At 39.9% G+C, this 18,428-nt stretch overlaps 1 protein-coding gene across 1 annotated transcript in view; it reads left to right on the top strand.

Annotated features, from left to right (window-relative positions):
* wdr27 (WD repeat domain 27) overlaps positions 1 to 7,045 on the top strand; it is a 32,038-nt gene extending 24,993 nt beyond the window's left edge. Inside the window, exon 24 of the mRNA XM_086122474.1 lies at positions 5,214 to 7,045. Coding sequence (XP_085978600.1) covers positions 5,214 to 5,327 — 114 coding nt within the window. The 3' untranslated portion in view covers positions 5,328 to 7,045. The remainder of the gene's footprint in view (positions 1 to 5,213) is intronic.
* Positions 7,046 to 18,428: the final 11,383 nt, after the last annotated feature.

Genomic DNA, 18,428 nt, shown 5'->3' with positions numbered 1-18,428 from the left:
TGTGAATGGTTGTTGGTCTGTGTGTGTTTATTTAGTCAATTTCAGGCTTATGTGTATGACATAAGAAGCAGCAGCTGGTAAAAAAATAAAAATAAATAACTTTGACAAGAATGAGTTTGCAGTCACATCCACAGTTAACCATGACTTGAAAAGTGACCTTGAACCTCCAGGCCTCAGCAGCCCCCCCCCCCCCCCCCGTGGCACAGAACGGACAACATGTTAGACTCAAAATGAAAGAATGGCCAAAACCCCACAGTGCATGACATTTCCAGCAAAGTCGGCTATCTGTGGCTGCTGGCAACATAAGGGAAACATATCCTTAGCAAATGACAAAGAAAGTACAGCACATTTGAATAGATTTGCATAGGTTGCACTTGGACACTTCTGTTTGTAATTGCATATGTTTGTGTACTTAGATCGAGTATGAAAGGAAACAGCCATACTCTTCAAAGTGTTGATTGAGTCTTTTGATGAAGAGAGAATATTTTGATTACTCATCATTTGCACCTAGCGTTAGCTGCAGGAGTGCAGAGCTGTGACCGCTTCCTGACACCAGCAGCTGTTCTGTCAGCCTCCCCCAACTTGGAAGACCAAGTGAATCATCCCATTGGCTCTTGTCTCCAAGGGTCCACATGTATCATCTTTGCTCTTTCCAGCCTGGAAAAAAAAATGCAGCTGGCATCCCACTCGACTTTCTTCACTGTATTATTTCATTTGTGGCCAGTTGGCATTTGAAACTATTCCCACTACTTTGCCCCATTTTTTTGTATTATTTTCCTGCCCTCCGGAAGCATTCTATTGGACGGTCAGACAGCAAATACAGAGCCGCCTGCTCCAGAATGTCACATCTGAGTGAGACTCAGACGGAGCTGAGACAGAACTTTTCTGAGAGCAGCAGGCATGCGTTCAATAGAGTTGGAACGCCATTAAAACAGGAAGCCATGAGTCTCTCGAAGCAGATCAACTGTGTCAGTTAAAACGTATTGGGACACCTACAGGAACTGAAAATTTACTTCAGTAGTAGAGTGCGCACTCTTCTATAAATTAACGAACGCACCTGTGTTTTTGTGACTGTAAACTGTAAACACGAGCTGCAGTGGCTCTTTCAATTACACCGCTCAACAACCCACTTCAGAAAAAATGAACAATTTCCCAATTTGAGTTATACTCAGGACATGGGTGGCCCGGTGGGCAAGTGATTAGCGTGTTGACCTTGCAGTGCAGAGGTCGTGGGTTTGATCCTGGCTCCGGCCTTCCTGTATGGAGTTTGCATGTTCTCACCGTGCCTGCGTGGGTTTTCTCCAGGTCCTCCGGTTTCCTCCCACATTCCAAAAACATGCATGGCAGGCTGATTGAACACTCTAAATTCTCCCTAGGTGTGAGTGTGAGCGCGGATGGTTGTTCGTCTCTGTGTACCCTACGATTGGTTGGCAACCAGTTCAGGGTGTCCCCGAAGACAGCTGGGATAGGCTCGAGCACCCCCCGCACCCCTTGTGAGGATTAAGCGGATCAGAAAATGGATGGATGGATGGATCACAGGACATGAACAGTGAATGAGGTTGTTTATCCCCTACCAGCCCACAACCTTCCTATTTGCTTGTGTACAGTTTCACATCAAATATAAAGTATATTTGATTTATATCGACATACAAAAGAGGCCTGTGTTGGATTTGAGAAATATCGTAATTGAACTGCTTGCATTGACATTGCATTGACAAAAATAAAAAATAAAAAACAGATTCACGAACACATCAGGGCAAAAAAATTCGAATGGACCAGCAGCTTCAACATAGCCAAAAAGTGCTCCCGTGTATGTCGTAGGTTTTGCTCAAAGACAGTCACTGCAGCTGTTCTGCTTGTTCTCCCATTCTCCATTCAACAAATGGTGTTGCTTAACCGACAGTATGTGCATGTGGTTTAATGAGTAGATGCTATGGTACTTCCGTCTTTCTGTGATGTAGTGAATGTCTCATAAAAGACTTAGGGCGCTGTCTCCCATCTCTCATGTGCATGTTGCTTTCTGTCTGCAGAACATCCTGATTTGGGTTTTTTTTGGTCATGGTCTGTACTCTCCTTGTGATCATTTCAATCATTTGCAAGGATATACATTGGATTTGAATTAAACCCTCACTTGAAAGACCCTTGGTATGATTCGCATTGACAACATTTAACACTATTTGCGGACATTTTTGGCACCATTTGGATAGCACCCATCAGAAAATTAAACACACATTTTATCTCCTCCTTTGAACTTTGCGTATATTTATTTATTTTTTCAGTGCTATCCAGGAAGCTTGCCCAACAATAACTTAGATTGTGGAATATAGATGACACGTCATGCAACCTTTTACTTTGATTTATGACTTCGAGGGAAACCTCAGCATAACTATTAAAAACATTGCATCTTCCCCTCCTGCATGAGAGGCCATGTCTTGACAATATAGAAGTCCATGTCTTGTAAAACTCTCTCTTGTGGGATACATACGTTTCAAAACGTAGGAATAAGGCACTGGCTTCATTTATTGCTGATAAAGCTTTCATATAAGATCAGATCTATACTAAAGTGTGTTATTTTTAAAGTTCCAAATCCAGGGAAGCCACACAGCTGTGAGCCCAGCATGACCCCTGCATCTACATTGAAACAGTGTGAATTTTATTTTTAAATCTCTGAACTATGACCTTTAAAAGTCAGTCCTCATCAACTCGCTTGAGTTAGCCTCAGTGAACAAAGGTTGGAGATCATTTCAGTGGAATGCGTCGAATTACAGATGCTTACTGAAAGTGTGTGATGGTAAAACGATCTCAACACCTTTGCTTGTGGTTCAAAACAATGAGCAGCATGTCAGGCCTGTTCTCCGTAATGCAGCTGCTTGCTGACCCTTTTAACTCCTAAACACTTGCCAGGGCCGGAGACGCAATTCTGGATTAAGGTCAATGAACAGAAGGCCATTGTCAAAAGAAGGCTCCAAGAAGACTGAAAAATAAGTGCAATGTCCTGAGGCTTGATTAGATTATTGTTAGTCAATCCAACAATATTTGTTGCATTTTGAAAAAGTGCTAGTTGTCAAACAGATTAGTCGACTTGTGGACTTCACTACACCGCATTGATGTTTCATGCTTTATGTTGACAAATCACTAATGTGTTTTACTTTGTTGGCATCTCATTTTCAAATCGTCCAATTTACAGGAGTTTCGACTTGCCCATCTGGTGTTATGTAATGCTTCAAGGAGCAGCAAAAAGCGACAGTCGTCATAAATCTGCACGGGTCCAAAAGTCAGAAAAAAATCAAGTGGCGGATGAGAACAGCAGCTCACCAAATGAATATATACCACTGACAAAAGCATCAGGATGAATTCTGAAGTGTTTTCGGCAATATTATGTGTTCATACGGTATTCAGTCAAATGCTTCAGAACGTATTGGATGGTGCTTCACAAAGCAGATGGACAATGACTGAAAGTATACTAAAAAACTACTAAAGACGTTTTTAGGCAAAGAATTACATTTTTTTTGTAAGCATGCATTTTGTGTGAAAACGAAACTGAAGAAAAAAAATCCCTACCCCCCAAAAGCCTATATACGTGTGTATGCGTGTGTGTGTGTGTGTGTGTGTGTGTGTGTGTGTGTATATATATATATATATATATATATGAATATATATATATATATATATATTTATATTCATATATATATATATATATTTATATTCATATATATATATGAATATAAATACACTTCAATTAAAGCTCAACGTCAAGGGGTAAAGGACATCTTGTTCATTTCATTTCGAATTCAACAAATTTATAGCCAAAAAGATGGGATTTTGTCCACGTCCCAATTTTTATGGACCTCTGACTACATGGTTGTGGAGTCAGCACCAAATTACAGTAGGGACCAATGTTTGAATCCTCTATAGGCTGCTGGCTTTGCATCTGCATTTGCTTTGCTCGCTAAAGATTCGCATGCATCACAAAGCATTAGACCATGCATGAGAAATTTGGTGGTCTGTAGTTGAGCTAAATGTGTTTCGTATCACTAATTGGCAGATGCTGTATTTTCCCCCCGCCCTCCCACATTCCTGCTGTTCAAATGCTTTAAAAAAGATACTCCACAGCAGACCTTGACGTTGATATAAATGGAGACTTTAACCCTTAATTGGATAAAAAGGAAATTTGGTAGCAATACTGGTATTCATAATGACCCCAAAAGTCTCACTATGGGGTACTATGATGAAATATTGTGATTATAATTATAAAATATCAGAGTGTCAATTTTGATTCAATGAGTGCACTGGAAAAGGATTGAATATTCCTATCAAGGTATTCCTTGTTGGGATATTACATAAGTACAGGCCATTTGCATTTCCCCCCTATTTGTTCGTATGAGTAAAGTCTCTAGATTATATGTGTAACAGTGTATAATGCTCATGACAAAGTGCTGCTTTCACTCAGCGTTGAGATGAGAGCTGCTCTGCTGACTTTTAGAAATGAGGTAATGCTTCCTTTTACTAAGAAATAGCAGTGATTGCATAAACATGTGCTAGTGTGTGTGTGTGTGTGTGTGTGCGTGCGTGTGTGTGTGTGCATGTTTACACGTGTGCAAGCTTCGAGGAAAACGGCAGATTTTCAAGTATCTTTTTATAATGTACTGTAAGTCGTTGAATAGGAGCATGGAAAGTGTTACTGCTCCGATTTTCAGCATCTGTTTAGTGCTCCGTTTTAATTATTGACATTGACTAATTCCCCGCCATGTAAATTCAAAACAGCTCCACCACTATTTTGAATACAACTGTGCCTCTCGTTCAGTGGCGTGATGCAGTTGTTTGTGCTCTCTACCAAATTGCAATGTGCCTCAGTTTTGTGCAGTGCTTTGATGTGGGATGAATTACATACCGTATATTATCACAATTGAATTGATCATCCCATTTTCGTGATTAGAAACAAAATCTATTCCTCCATCGTGGTGCCTCTATCGAGCAGTTTGCATTTAGCGTTTCATTTTCTTCTCTTTATGTAGCACAAATTTAAGGGTGACAGTTCTTGAAATGCTTGCCGCTAGCATGTTTGAGGCTTAACATAGACAATAAGCCTGATGTTTAGCTAAATTGCACAGTGTGAAAAAGCTTGTGCTGAGTCATTCACATCAAGTCATAACTCTTCATGAGAGATGCCTAAAAATCACACAAATGACATTTGCTGTTGTTTTTTTCTGTAGCTGCTGACCGGGACTCTGAATGGGAAGATAAGCCTGTTTGATCCCAGCAGCGGGATCCGTCTATCTCATGACACCAGCTCTGCTGCACAAAACATCTCCAGCATGGCCTTGTAGTCATACGATGGTTCTTCAAAGGCCATAGAAATCCAAACTGGGCAGTATTTATTTGTTTATTTGAAGAATGTTATGTTCATTTTAATGTGGTCCCCTGTATAGTGGATATAAAAAGTCAAAGACCGCTGTTCAAATGGAAACACCAAAAATAATTTCAATGTTTTTTTTTTCACAATTACCAGTTGTGTGACATATCACCTATACAAATTAATTATCAAAAAAAAACCAATCTTCTAACAGAAACCTTGAAGGTTTTGTGCAAACATAGACTGCTCTTTGGAATTGTTCATAATTCCCTCCACCTTGACTAAAACCCCACTTCTACCTGATGAGGTAGAAGTGGCCCAAAGCATGATGTTTGTGATGCGCACTGTTGTATTTGTACCAAACATACCTTTTGGAATCATGGCCAATAAATCGGATTGGATTGGATTGTATTGAATAAGCTTTATTGTCAAATGCACTGTATGTGTAACATACAGCACAGATGAAATTTCTTCCCTCTCAACATAAAACAAGAGGAGCCGCTCCGGGTGTCCGCGCCACCACCAAAAGAAAAGCCAACAAAAAAATGACAAAATAATACAAAACAACACATGAGACACAGATAATCGTGCACTCTTAACCACTTTGCTGCATACACTTTGTTGTCTGAAGCAGTTATAGATGAAAGAGGAGCGAATCAAAGTGTCCTAAAACGTTGGTTACATCAGTCTATAATGCATTTTCCCATATGTGGTTAGAAGATTAAGTGTTTTTTGCTTTGTTTTTTTTTGCACAAGTTTAAAACCAAGGTGAAACTTTTTGGCCATAGTTCCAAACAGTATGTTTGGTGCAAATACAACACTGTTTGTGACCAAAAGAACACCATTCCTACTGCAAAGCATGATGGTGTGAGGCTGATGTTTTGGAACTGGTTTTATTCAGCTGGAACTGGGGTGTTATTCCAGGTAGACGGAATTATGAACATCTCCAAATATAAGTGAGCACAAAACACAGACTTCTGCTCAAAAATAAAATCATGCCAAGGAAAGCCGACTAGAAAATCATGTCTTTGGGGTTAATCAAAGGCTCTTTAAATGGTGGCATGTTTGAGCCGACTCCCATCTAACATGAGTTTGAATGTGATTGGTTAATTCTGAACAAATCCCCGGCTAAACTGGGTTTTTTTTCGGTCACAAAGACCTGGCACAAGGGCAGGGGTGTGTAGATTTTTGTGTCAACCTTGTATATCAGGTTGTCAAAAAAAAATACCGCCAAAATTGCCCCAATTTGTATTTTTGTAAATCCTCAGCTTGATTGACTATTTGACGTTTTCACCAGCCTCATTTAACTCTAAAGTCTTGATATAACATTTACTCAATTAGACATATTTATAACTATATTAGCCAAAAACAATCCCATCAAGTTGTTCCTATCCATTTACCCACAATGAGCATTGGGGCAGTTCAAGGATCAAAATGATGTAGAACAGATGTAGTAGTGCATGGCTGGCTGTGATCAGTACTAAGCACATGAGGTCCATGACGTCAACTGGGTGCAACCTGTGAGGCTGCCAGGCACACAGATGCTGCTACTACTAGTCGTTAGATTGGGCTCAAGCGTTTTCTCTCGGGCCAAACCAAAATGTCACACCTGCCTGCAAGGGTTCACAATGTAAGTTAACATGCTGCGTGTTGCTATGGTTTGTGATGGATATAAATAAAACATTGCCTGATCATGATGACTTTTTTCCCTCGAACATTTTACAGTTCTTGGAATGACTTGCAGCTTCACGACTAAACGATATTCACCACGCTCTACAAAATATTTTGTTCTAACTTGGGACGAGATCAGAGTTGAGTCCGATCCATTCTTTAGGAATCGTATCACTGCCAAGCACTAAGTCTGTGAATTTACTTTGACTGACAATGACAAAACCTGGTAGCTCAGGTCAAAAATGGAATTGGGACATTAGTGTATCACAATTTTCAACTAACCTTTCAAACGTACCGTATTGGCCTGCATATAAGACGGTGTTTTTTGCATTGAAATAAGACTGAAAATGTGGGGGTCGTCTTGTATTTGGGGTCTAGACATTATACCCATCCCATCCAGTGCGTCCTTTTAAATGTCCTACTTCCATGATATGCTATCACTGTCGCGTGAATTTTTGAGTGTTGTTCAAGATGAAAGCTGTCAAGATGATCGTAAACTGGTCACCATTTTCAGCTTCTTTCCCAAATTTCTGTGGTTATTGTTTTATATCAAAGCAATAACCATATCAATATTGAATTATATACAATAGAAATAGCCATGGTGGCCAAATATGTTATGATACGTAACTGCCAAATCTTGGACCCCAGAGGGTAATATAAACATTGAGCAATTAGGCGGGACTTTATTCGACACCGATAGCATGTGGTGTGCAACAACATGACCAGTGCAAAAAAATTAAAAAGTAAAACCGACTGAACGGAGCCACAGGGGAAGAAAGACACCACGAAATAACAAACAAAATCTTAATTACACGTATTAAAAAAATTAGAAACTAATACTGTGGAGAACAATATTCTTTAATAAACAATTTAAGAATAAACTAGGAAACAAGAACAAACTGTTCAACTACTCACGTCACTGGAAATAAGCAAAGAAGGTTCCTAGCCAAAATAGACGATGAAATGGTAGCAAGTAAACAATAGTCTGGTGTCTTCCTTCCACATCTTTTGCGCTTAAGAAGCTGGTTGACTGTTATCGAATGCAGGTGTGCGCAGAAGGCTGCGCTCATCCACACTGGGAAAACAAAGCACAATGCAAAACACAGACAGATAACTGGATAATGACATAGTCAATTACTACATGGTCTATTCTGAGCTGTAACGATCCCAATTTTCCAAAGATGTCCTTCAAACTGTCAGGGGATATTTTATTCCAAAGTAAAAACAAAGTTGAATTGAGAGAACTCCAACACAAAATAACAAATACCACGCTTAGCGTGTTACTACTACTATGTTGAATGATCAATGAGCACTTTCCAACAGTGTCTCTGACAATGCCCAACTTTGAACAACCGCAAAACCCCTAAAAGAAAAATTAATTCTCATTAGATTGACAGCCAGTTCATCGAAAATCTTAAGTAAGATTAAGTGGTGTCTTACCACAGTAAAAACAGCTCATCACAACAAAACTATTTATAGGTCAGACTAAACTCGCAGCCCTCATCCACCATCCAAAAATGTGATGTACTATATTTGATTTGGTTTGTTATCTGATCTTGAAGCTAATTAAAAAGTGATCAGTCATTCACTTGTCTTTTTGGAGAAAACTGCTCCCGTCTGCCCCATCCAGTAATAAGGCATAATTAATGGCAAGGCATGCAGATGTTGTGCTATTTGAGTTAGTAACCAAAATAAGAGAGTATGGCTGAAGACGCACAAGATTTATTGGGTGACTGGGTCGGTTGGTTTGTCTAATATCATGTTTTGTTTGCGTGTGTGTGTGTGTGTGTGTGCGTGTGTGTGTGTGTGTGTGTGTGTGTGCGCGCGTGCGTGCGCGCGTGCGTGCGTGCACGCGAGCATATGTATGCATGTTTATGCCACAAGATGAACTGGCAAAGTTGACTTTGCCCTGTCATCGTGAGCTTTAGTGTTCCTTAAAGCAGCAGCTTTCTTCTGGGACAAACACTCATAAATTGTCTTTGGACTCCATTTATGTGGCCAGGTCTTCTCTCCATTTCATTGTGTTGGAATGTGCATGTGTTAGTCTGCGAATGTGACTGTAGGCCTACCCCATTTCCCTCTGTATGAATTAACATTGTACATGGAGATTCAATGTGCTGACCCTGATATTTACGTTACATTGCGCCGCACGAGAGCATTCCTTGTCTGTGTGAGGTCATTGTGGGTGCACTGTCTCCATTGATTTCACCAGAAAAGAATTATGTGTTTATCGTTCCGCCACACCCTAACATCCTAACATCTGGTCCAAAGTGTGATCTTCTACAATGGTTTCATTGAAATGACAAAAAAAATCTTGTTTGAGTCTAATGGGACACAGATATACTTTGTGACCGATATAAACAACAGGGCGGTCACATTTTGAGACGCAAAAACAATAAATCCTTTGCGGTGATGCTATTGGTTTGTTTGCTACCCCGCGGGTTTGTGGCCTTGCATCAAAGTAAGCCAATCCACCTCCAATGTTGAACGCAATCCACTCTGGGACGCAGCTTACATTTCCAAGCAGTGATTCCCTTCGGAATGAAAACAAATACTGTACAAAAAAGTGTGTTGAACTGTTACTTTCATAAAACCTGTACATGCAGTGTTTTTGTAATATTCTAAGCCTCAATTGCCATACAATTACAAACATAAATTCACCATTAATGTGAAAACATAACACAATAAAACACTTAACTGTAATGATGACGGCTTGATGCAAAGGTGATTTGCGGATGAGCCTTATGTGTCTGATTTAAAAACAACTTTAATGGTCACACAAGTTGAAAAAGAAGTGAACTATTGCTGAAGGCAAAACACTGCATACAACTTTGACACCATCCGACATTCATTTTATTGTGAGCCCGTAAACGTCAGCTTCAATCTTGAGCTCCCATGAGGTATGCTTACATCTCCAAAGATTCACAAAGGTAACATAACAATGGTTCTTTTTGTGCACGTTTTTACTTAATGGTTTATCAGATTCATAGTTTGTAAGTCCTTAAGGGTTCAGTTAACTTTAGAGGTTCTACTTTCCGTCCATCCTCTCAGTAGAAAGTGATCGAAGAGGCCCGTGAAGTGATTATCATCACCCTTTAAACTCAGATTGTTCTCTGTCCAAGTGTTTGGACTCGCAGTCAAAATGAAGGGTGGGAGAATATTTGCACGCAGTGTCATACAACTGTGACTCATTCTGGTCTGACACACAAAGCTTTCCGATTGGCGCATAATACATGAATAAAATTAAGCAGTTTCAAATTTGATTGGATGTTTATTCAGTTGGGATGTGTCACATTGTCCCACCGCAAAGCGTGTCACGTTCGTTGGGAGTCTGTCACTTGATCGAAGCTTCCATCTTAAAATCAGAGTGAGTCCATCAAAGCGATCTAGTCTAGTATTATGTCATGAGGCTTCGGTGACTTGCGACTGCACCCACAGCTTGTTTTATGATCACACTAACAGCCGCCAAATGGAATGTTACCATCTTTTAGCAATCTGATATGAAATAACTCACCATGAAAAGTTTTTTTTGTTTTTTTCTGTGCAACTGAACTAGCACCTACTGTATTTGCCAGAAGTGAGTCTCCTTTTGTGGGGTTGATTCAGGACACTGGGAAACTTCTCAACATGATGAAGGAAAAGGCCTGCCTTGCTATTATTGGCAGTGGAAGTTAAAAGCTGACCAGCTGGTAAAAGGGAAAGCTTAACATAAGATATAGTGAGTGTGAAATAGAGAAAAATCCCTTCGCTGCTGTATACGGTGGTTAAAATTGTGAGATAACCTATGTAAAACTGACATAATAAAAAAGTGACTCGCAGGGCTCCAGACTGTCACAAAATGGTGGAATTTTACCCCTAAAATTTGAGACATGCAAGTACATTTTGTGGGTGATATTGCACAAATGAGCCGGTTTGCCAACCAACATTCAGTTCTGAACGAGAACTAAGGAAAGAACTCAAAAGAAAAGGCAGGTCAATGTGTTTGAGAGCAAGGGCGACTCAAGGGGCAAATGATCACTGTGAATGGCTAATGTGTGAAAACAGGCAGATCTTGCGGTTATCACGGAGATTTACACAGTTGACATAAAACTTGTAAACCCTGAACCATGGCAAAGACAACTATCCGTGCTCGCTTACTCCCGAATAAACCAAATTTGGCAGAGGAGACAAATTCTGACTCATTTCGTGAGAATTGTGTTTTCGGGATGCGTGGCTGTACCACTTAACGTGGCCTAGATATTTCAGGGAAATTAATGAGCTTCAAATTCTAAAGTCGATACCCACAAGATACAGGCAACATGAACCATGCACAATTTGCACTCATAAATTAACCACTGTTAATTGAAACAAATTCAATTTGTAATGTCACAAATGAATGAGAAGGTAAATTGCATTTTTAATTGTAAAATGCAAGTTAACCCCTGGAAAATAATACAGTCTATCTTAACTTTGATCAGTGATGACGTGTATGGTTGTGGACTTCTGATGTTTTGTTTCTCTTCTCTTCTCACGAGGCTTGGGCCTTCCTTCTAATTAGTCTTAAAAAAACTTTTTTTTCACAATATTCTTCTAGTAGGCTAACATGAATGTTGTTAGAACGCCAATGAAAACCAACACTAACTCCCAACTTTTGGGGGTTTTTTCCTTTAACTCAGGGGTTTCAAACTCCAGTCCTGCAGGGCCGCTGTCCTGCATATTTTCCAAGTCTCCCTGTTGCAACACACCTGATTCAAATGATCAGATCATCAGCAAGCTCTGCGGAAGCCTGACATTGAACCTGTTCATCAGTTGTGTTGCAACAGGGAGACTTGGAAAACATGCAGGACAGCGGCCCTCCAGGACCTGAGTTTGAGACCCCTGCTTTAACTCGTTCAATCCCAGCCATTTTCACTGGAGCAACCCCCTCAATCCCAGTGTTTTACTGGATTTTGACTGATCTTGCAAGGCCCAGCGAATATTTGGTTCTCATGCTATATAAACATGGAGCCTACCAAAATAAAATTTGGACTCTTTCTTTCATCTTTTTCCATTCTTCAGCAATCGGCATTACAAGATGGCTAAATTTCATGAAAATGGCGATTCCTGGATTTGTAAAAGCATGCATTTCAAGCACGTGAGGCACCACTGTCACCTACTGGTCGCTTTTTTACATGATTTACAATGCAAACAGCTTATTCTCATTCCCAGATTGCATCAGACCTCCTCCTCCTCTCAATGACGCAAAAAAAAAAAATTTAAAAAGACTTTGACGTACAAGTACGTCCTTGGTAGGCGAGGCCTGATTTTAAAATGACGTACAAGTACGTCTTGTGGAATGAAAGAGTTAATCACATTTGGAGAATTAAATATTCAACACAGACCTATTTTTAAAAGTCCTTCCTGACCTCATAGTTCTTTCTTCCTATCTCTGAAATCTGATCACGGCAGTTGGACACCCTCCATGAACGTTTGCTCGTACGACGGTTAGTTATTCCCTCTCAGTCTTGCCAAACGCTTCCTCAGCATGTATTTGGAAGGATTAACTGCTTGTGTATTTGCAACTACAGTTACTGGGAAACCTTGACAGCGCTAGTTGATGAGGGTTAGCATCAGGCGGCTAGACCTAGTCATAAAAAGGTCACGTTTGTGATGACTACTATCCTTTGGTATTTGACTGCATCTTCAAAATACAGACATATTTCCTTTCTGAGATGAAAAAAAAACTGTGTTAAGATACTTTGGCCCCAAGAATCATGAAGCTCTTCCATTAGTCTGTAGAATGGGACGCCTTTTTGACAACTTTATGACGCACTTTGTCTCATTTCCAGGTTCTGATGGTTGCGTCCCCAAAATTGGGCCACAGAATCTCTTGCGATTTAAATGACGGACCACCTAGAAGCCACAGAGCAAAAGTGTAATTGAATCTTTTTGAGTCGGGTTTCTCAGTCTTGCATTTCATACTTGAACTTTCAGGTCGTGTGGTTACTATCACCTGCTTGACAAGTTCAGGTTTTGGCGATGCTCTATTTCTTTTTGCCGCCAGCTTTTAAATCCCCTCAAATTAGCTCCAATTCTTAAGTAAGGAAAATCTTCTTCAGCTCCCACTGTGCTCATTTCTCCAAATGACAAATGTGACTCACACACTCATTTACCTTGAATGTTTAAAGCGTTCAGTGAACCGACAGAAGCCAACTGCAAAACCTGGAGTCAATAATAAGCAGGAAATTCTTCACTTAGAACATTCTGTATTCAATGTATGATTCCTCCGAACCGAACCGAAATTAACCTTTGTGGTTTTGGGAGATGAGCGATTAAAACTGCAATGGAAAAAAGTCAAGATCGAGTATGATGAGAGCACAAATTAGAGATCATTCTGTCAATATTGATTATATTATCAGCTCATAGCATTTTTTAGTACTTAGGCTCGAATCTAGGTCTGACTTTTATATTTCAAAAGATTACAGTGGAACCTCCACAATCCTTGAGGCTGGTGGACTTTTTTTGTAAATAATTTTCCAGTCGTCCATTTATTCTCTACATGCCTTCTTCTGTTCAATGTCATGGAGAGCTGAAGCCAATCACAGCTGACGACACCCTGCAGTGGTCAACTGTCAATCATAGGGTACACATAGAAAATCCTTTACACTCTTGCTGAGTGGGAACTGAACCCATCCTGCCTGCACACAAGTCAGGTGAGTAAAGTACCACACTGTCAGTGACGAAACACAATTTCCCCAAGAATGCAAATGGATATTTATTCTGAAGTTCATTTCAGGCTTAAACTGTCACCAACAGAACTTTACCGGTGAACAATTATTTTACAATTTCTGTTGGCATCCATCCATTATCTGATCCACTTATCCTCAAGAGGGTCGTTGGCGTGCTGGAGCTTATCCCAATCGCCTTCAGGCAGCGGATGCGGTATACCCTGAACTGCCAGCTAATCGCAGGGTACACATAGACAACCATTCACGCTCACAATCACAGTTCGAGAGCTGTGATTGTGTATATATATATACAGTATATATACAGTACATATACAGTATATATACTTACATATACATACACACACACACACACACATGCACACACATAGGCTACAGAGGTGTGTATATAACTGGTAGGCCTTCGCATTTTCAGTACCCAAGTAGCTCTTGTTTGGTGACCACTGGTATAGTTTATCTGGGGTTGCCATGGCAATGACATAGATGCTTATTTCAAGGCAGTGTATCATCCAAATGGTGATGGTCTGTTATTTTCAGGTCAATGAAGAACAAAGTGTTGCTTTGAATACAGTGGTTGAATACCACTGTAATGTTGTGGCTGGTGTAGTCAATATAATTGTTATAATTTAGTACACGGCTTTATCATTCACCTCGATGCACCGTGACCACATACGGTGTCATGATTTTTATGAAGGATCTGAGCGTCGGCTAGACTGCAGCACCTCCTGTGCCCAGGGACCCAAGGCCAAAGCTCCTCCTCCTTTTCATCCACCTCCTCTTCCTCTGCTGCATAAGGAGATCACCACTCTTTATTTTCTTCACACTCAGATTGTACACATCAGGGTACAGTCTTGTCTCGTCCACACGTATCATCATAATTGTTGATGAAAGTTCTTTTCCGGATTTCATGTGTACAAAGAGACCACACATCTACATGTTGGTAAGCTCTTACAAACTTGTACCATTTGTCTCACTACTCTGCCTTACAGAAAATCCGTACAGCCCATCAGCATAAGCAAGAAAATGTGAAGTCTGGAAGTCATTAAGGGATGATTGCATCTCACAAATGAAAATGCAATTGGGGGGAGCAGAAGAAATGAAATGGTGATTGCTCCGCTGTAATCTTCCACATAAACTCGATGTAAACACATTTTATTTTTTACATGTACAGTAATACCTGTATATGTTTTTGGAACAGCTCTACAAGGTGACTATGACAAGAAGTTGCTTCCTGCAAATTCCTCAATCGACAGTTGCAAATGTGAGAGAGGGATAAGACATTGCTGTATCATGTTTCTCAATGAAGTTTGACCCCACCTCTTACCCAGTCAGTTACAATCGGCTCCATCTCTCACAACCCAGTTGATGTCAAGTCTAAAATTTTTAGGTGCTCTTCTTTCTTGTCACACTGGCAAAAGGTACACTGTGAGAATGTTGTGACAGTAATATCTCCGTGCACAATGCGAGCGCACCACATTTAATCGGAATGAGAAGAGACGCTTTGATTTGCGGTGAGTGGAGTTGGCTGTGTTCACACCCACAACAGTCAAACCACAAATTTTCAAACGCGCTAGCTGGCGCACATCTCCAAGATTACCAACAAAAAGTCCTTAATGTTAAGAATCACACCTCTCAGGCACATATTTTTCCTTTTTTTCACTTGTATGTATAACAAATATTTACTCTTGGCATCAATGTTGATCAGTTTCCACTAAGAGTGGCTGCCTTTCCAGCAGCTCCTATATTTTGTTGTTCTACTTCTTCCTTTCATAACTTTGCTGCTGTGAATTGGGAATTTCTCCATTGCGAGACTAATAAAGGTTTTCTTATCTTTTTCTTATCTTAAAACATTATGATGGAGGTCTGTTTGAGTTTACATACCAAGAAACAGTAATTACTTAAGGACCAATATGATTATGCTTGATCAGGTCACACATGACCTGAAAAACAATTTCTCTTAGCTTCGATGACTGAGGTCTTCACATTGATGACGGCTTTTCTTCATGTTTACGTATTTAACATTTGACTTTGAATGCACAAAGGGCCGAAAATCCATTTGGAAGATTGTGCAAGAATATTTTTTTCATGCCAGCCATTTAAGCCAAATGTGGTTCATTGGTATTGCTCAGTTTTTTGGCAGGATCCTTACTCAAAGCCTGTTTGAAGTAAATCATGACATAAACGATTCCTTTAATTCCCCAAACAATTGTATTTTTGACTCTCACGTCACACGTGTGTTTCTCTCACCTGCTTGCAGTATTTCAAATCTCTCAGGAGCCAGACGTATGTTCTTTCGTCAAACCAAAATGTTCTGTGTGTGTGTTGATGTTTTTTTTTTAAGGCTAAAAACACTTAAAAACCCTCAATGGTGAGGTCACATTTTGGAGAAGACACATGGAGTCTGCAGTTGTTTATCAACCTCAGTGACACCGCTTTGAGCTTGTGCCTGTTGATATATTCTTGGTGGCTTACAGTCAATTTTTGCTAAATGATCCTATGGGAACAGTGATGAAAAGTATTGGAAAGTATTTTATTATTTGGTTTAGGTTTAATCAACAATTTTTATCATATTTTCTATGAAATCCTAATAATGTGACTTGGGGTCTTTACAGAAATGTTGAAGATTTGTGACTATTTCACATTTATTCAAGTTCAAGTTCAAGTCAACTTTATTGTCAAATGTGCTACATGTGCAACATACAGCACAGATGAAATCACGTTCCTCTCAAACACATTATCATTCTATTCTTGGTGGTGTCAACTGGGAAAGGCTGCAGCTCACCTGTGCCGCTCAACAGAATAATTAAGAAAGAAAATGAAGTGAACTTTAAGCACAGTCATAGTGATCCCAAAGACTATTAAAAAGAGGGTAAAATGAAGAGCTCCCCGGTGATGTCATTCAAAATGGAGTGTGAGCATTTTGATAGCAGGATGTATTATGCAAATATTAAATGTTCAAGTGTGCCGAATTAAGTGTCCTGTGACTGTGTATTCTCGCGTCAAGCATTCTTGGTGTTATGATGAATCCATCTATTTTCGAATGCACGGGGGAAATATACAGAGTATTTCGGCTGACCTTGGCTTAGGCGAGAGTTCCAGTACAGCCCGGACCGAAATGGGACATTTTCAACCATCAGTTAACCTGACATGCAATTTTTGGGATGTAGGAAGCACATAAGAAAATCTACACAAGCAAGCTTCGAACCCCGAACCGACACCTAAGTGCCAACCACTAGGTCACCATGCCGCCTTCAGATTTTTGAAGTATAACTGACCGTTTTGATACCACTTTTTATTCTTCACATCCCCTTTCTCCCTTGTTGTGGAATGTTTTTCATCCTGCAAGAACCAAATTCTATTCTTCCACATTTAATTATTCACTACTGCTTTGAATTTGTGTCACTGTAGTCAATCCAACTTGTTCAAAGACAAATAAGAAACTGTCTGTACTTTCTTTTGTTCCTGAAATGGAATGTACATTGGCAGTGGCGTTCGCCGCTCTTGAGACGTAACCCATCTTGTAGATCCATGTCCAGGCCTTGTAGCCCATCTGCAGGGCTCCAAGAATGAGATGCAACATCAGCTTTTCTTTGTCTGACACCACAGAGGGAAGCCTTGGCAAAACCCTGACGATCTCCAGATGCAAGGTGCTGCTTGCGAGCAAAGTGGAAACATCCAAAGTATCTATTGTATCAAATCTTTTTTTTTTCTTTTGTCTAGCCGCACATTGCAGACATAGCAAGCGATGTTTTGGGGGGATTTATGGGCTTCGAATAGATTGTTGAGATGAAACATCTTCAAGTGCACGCTCATCAAAGATGCCATGTTCTTCTTCATGAAAAGCAATGTTTGTATTCTTGTCCAATATTCACTGCTAGCTTTTATGGAGCCACGACACATTTGCCATGAATCATAACTGTCATTGGCAACATCCAACAATTTTCTCAAATAACACATGGATGGGGAATAGCTTGCGTCTCGGAATCTGTTCCGTCATCACCGTTAATATAATAATAATAATAAAAGATTTTCATTTAATAAGTTAGTGCTATGTGAGTGAGGGGATACTCATGGTGGGGTTGCACAATACATTGAAAAAATATTGTCATCGCGATAAGGGTCCAACCTTGAGGCCAATGCGTATGGCAAAGATGCGCAATAGGGTTCTTAAATGGAATTGTAAGCTTTTATCTGACTCGGAGTCGGACCAATCAGATCCAACCTTAAATGTGCATCACCATCCACTAACAGAACAGTATCTACTTATTTTGCTGCATGAAAATTATTTTTATTTCCTTCCTTTGATAATAAAAATGTCATTTCTTTATGTACATGCTAAATATCGCAGATTTGCAACAATATCAATAGCTCAATATTCAACGGTCATATCACGTTTTTTTTAATCCAATATCGTGCAGCCTCGTATGACATGAAGGTTCATGGGTGGTGACCCAGAAAAAAATTGGGAAATACTGACAAACAATTGTATGTATACACTTTGACTTTTACAAATTTCGTCAATTTAATTGACGAAATTGGTAATAGGGGTCAATTGATATGAACAGATCAGTCAACATCAAATCCGCCTAATTTTAATGCAACATTGATCAGAAAGTACACATGTACTGAAACATTTTTTCCTTATAAAAGTCAAGTGAATGATGAGTGAGTGAGTCCCCAGAGGAGGATGGGCATGGGGA

This window comes from Hippocampus guttulatus, chromosome 10, assembly GCF_054856545.1.
Source record: "Hippocampus guttulatus isolate MCC_2025c chromosome 10, RoL_Hgut_1.0, whole genome shotgun sequence".
In the NCBI taxonomy this organism is placed as follows: domain Eukaryota; kingdom Metazoa; phylum Chordata; class Actinopteri; order Syngnathiformes; family Syngnathidae; genus Hippocampus; species Hippocampus guttulatus.
The sequence above is the reverse complement of the archived record's forward strand: the minus strand, read 5'-3'. Positions and strand labels throughout refer to the sequence as shown.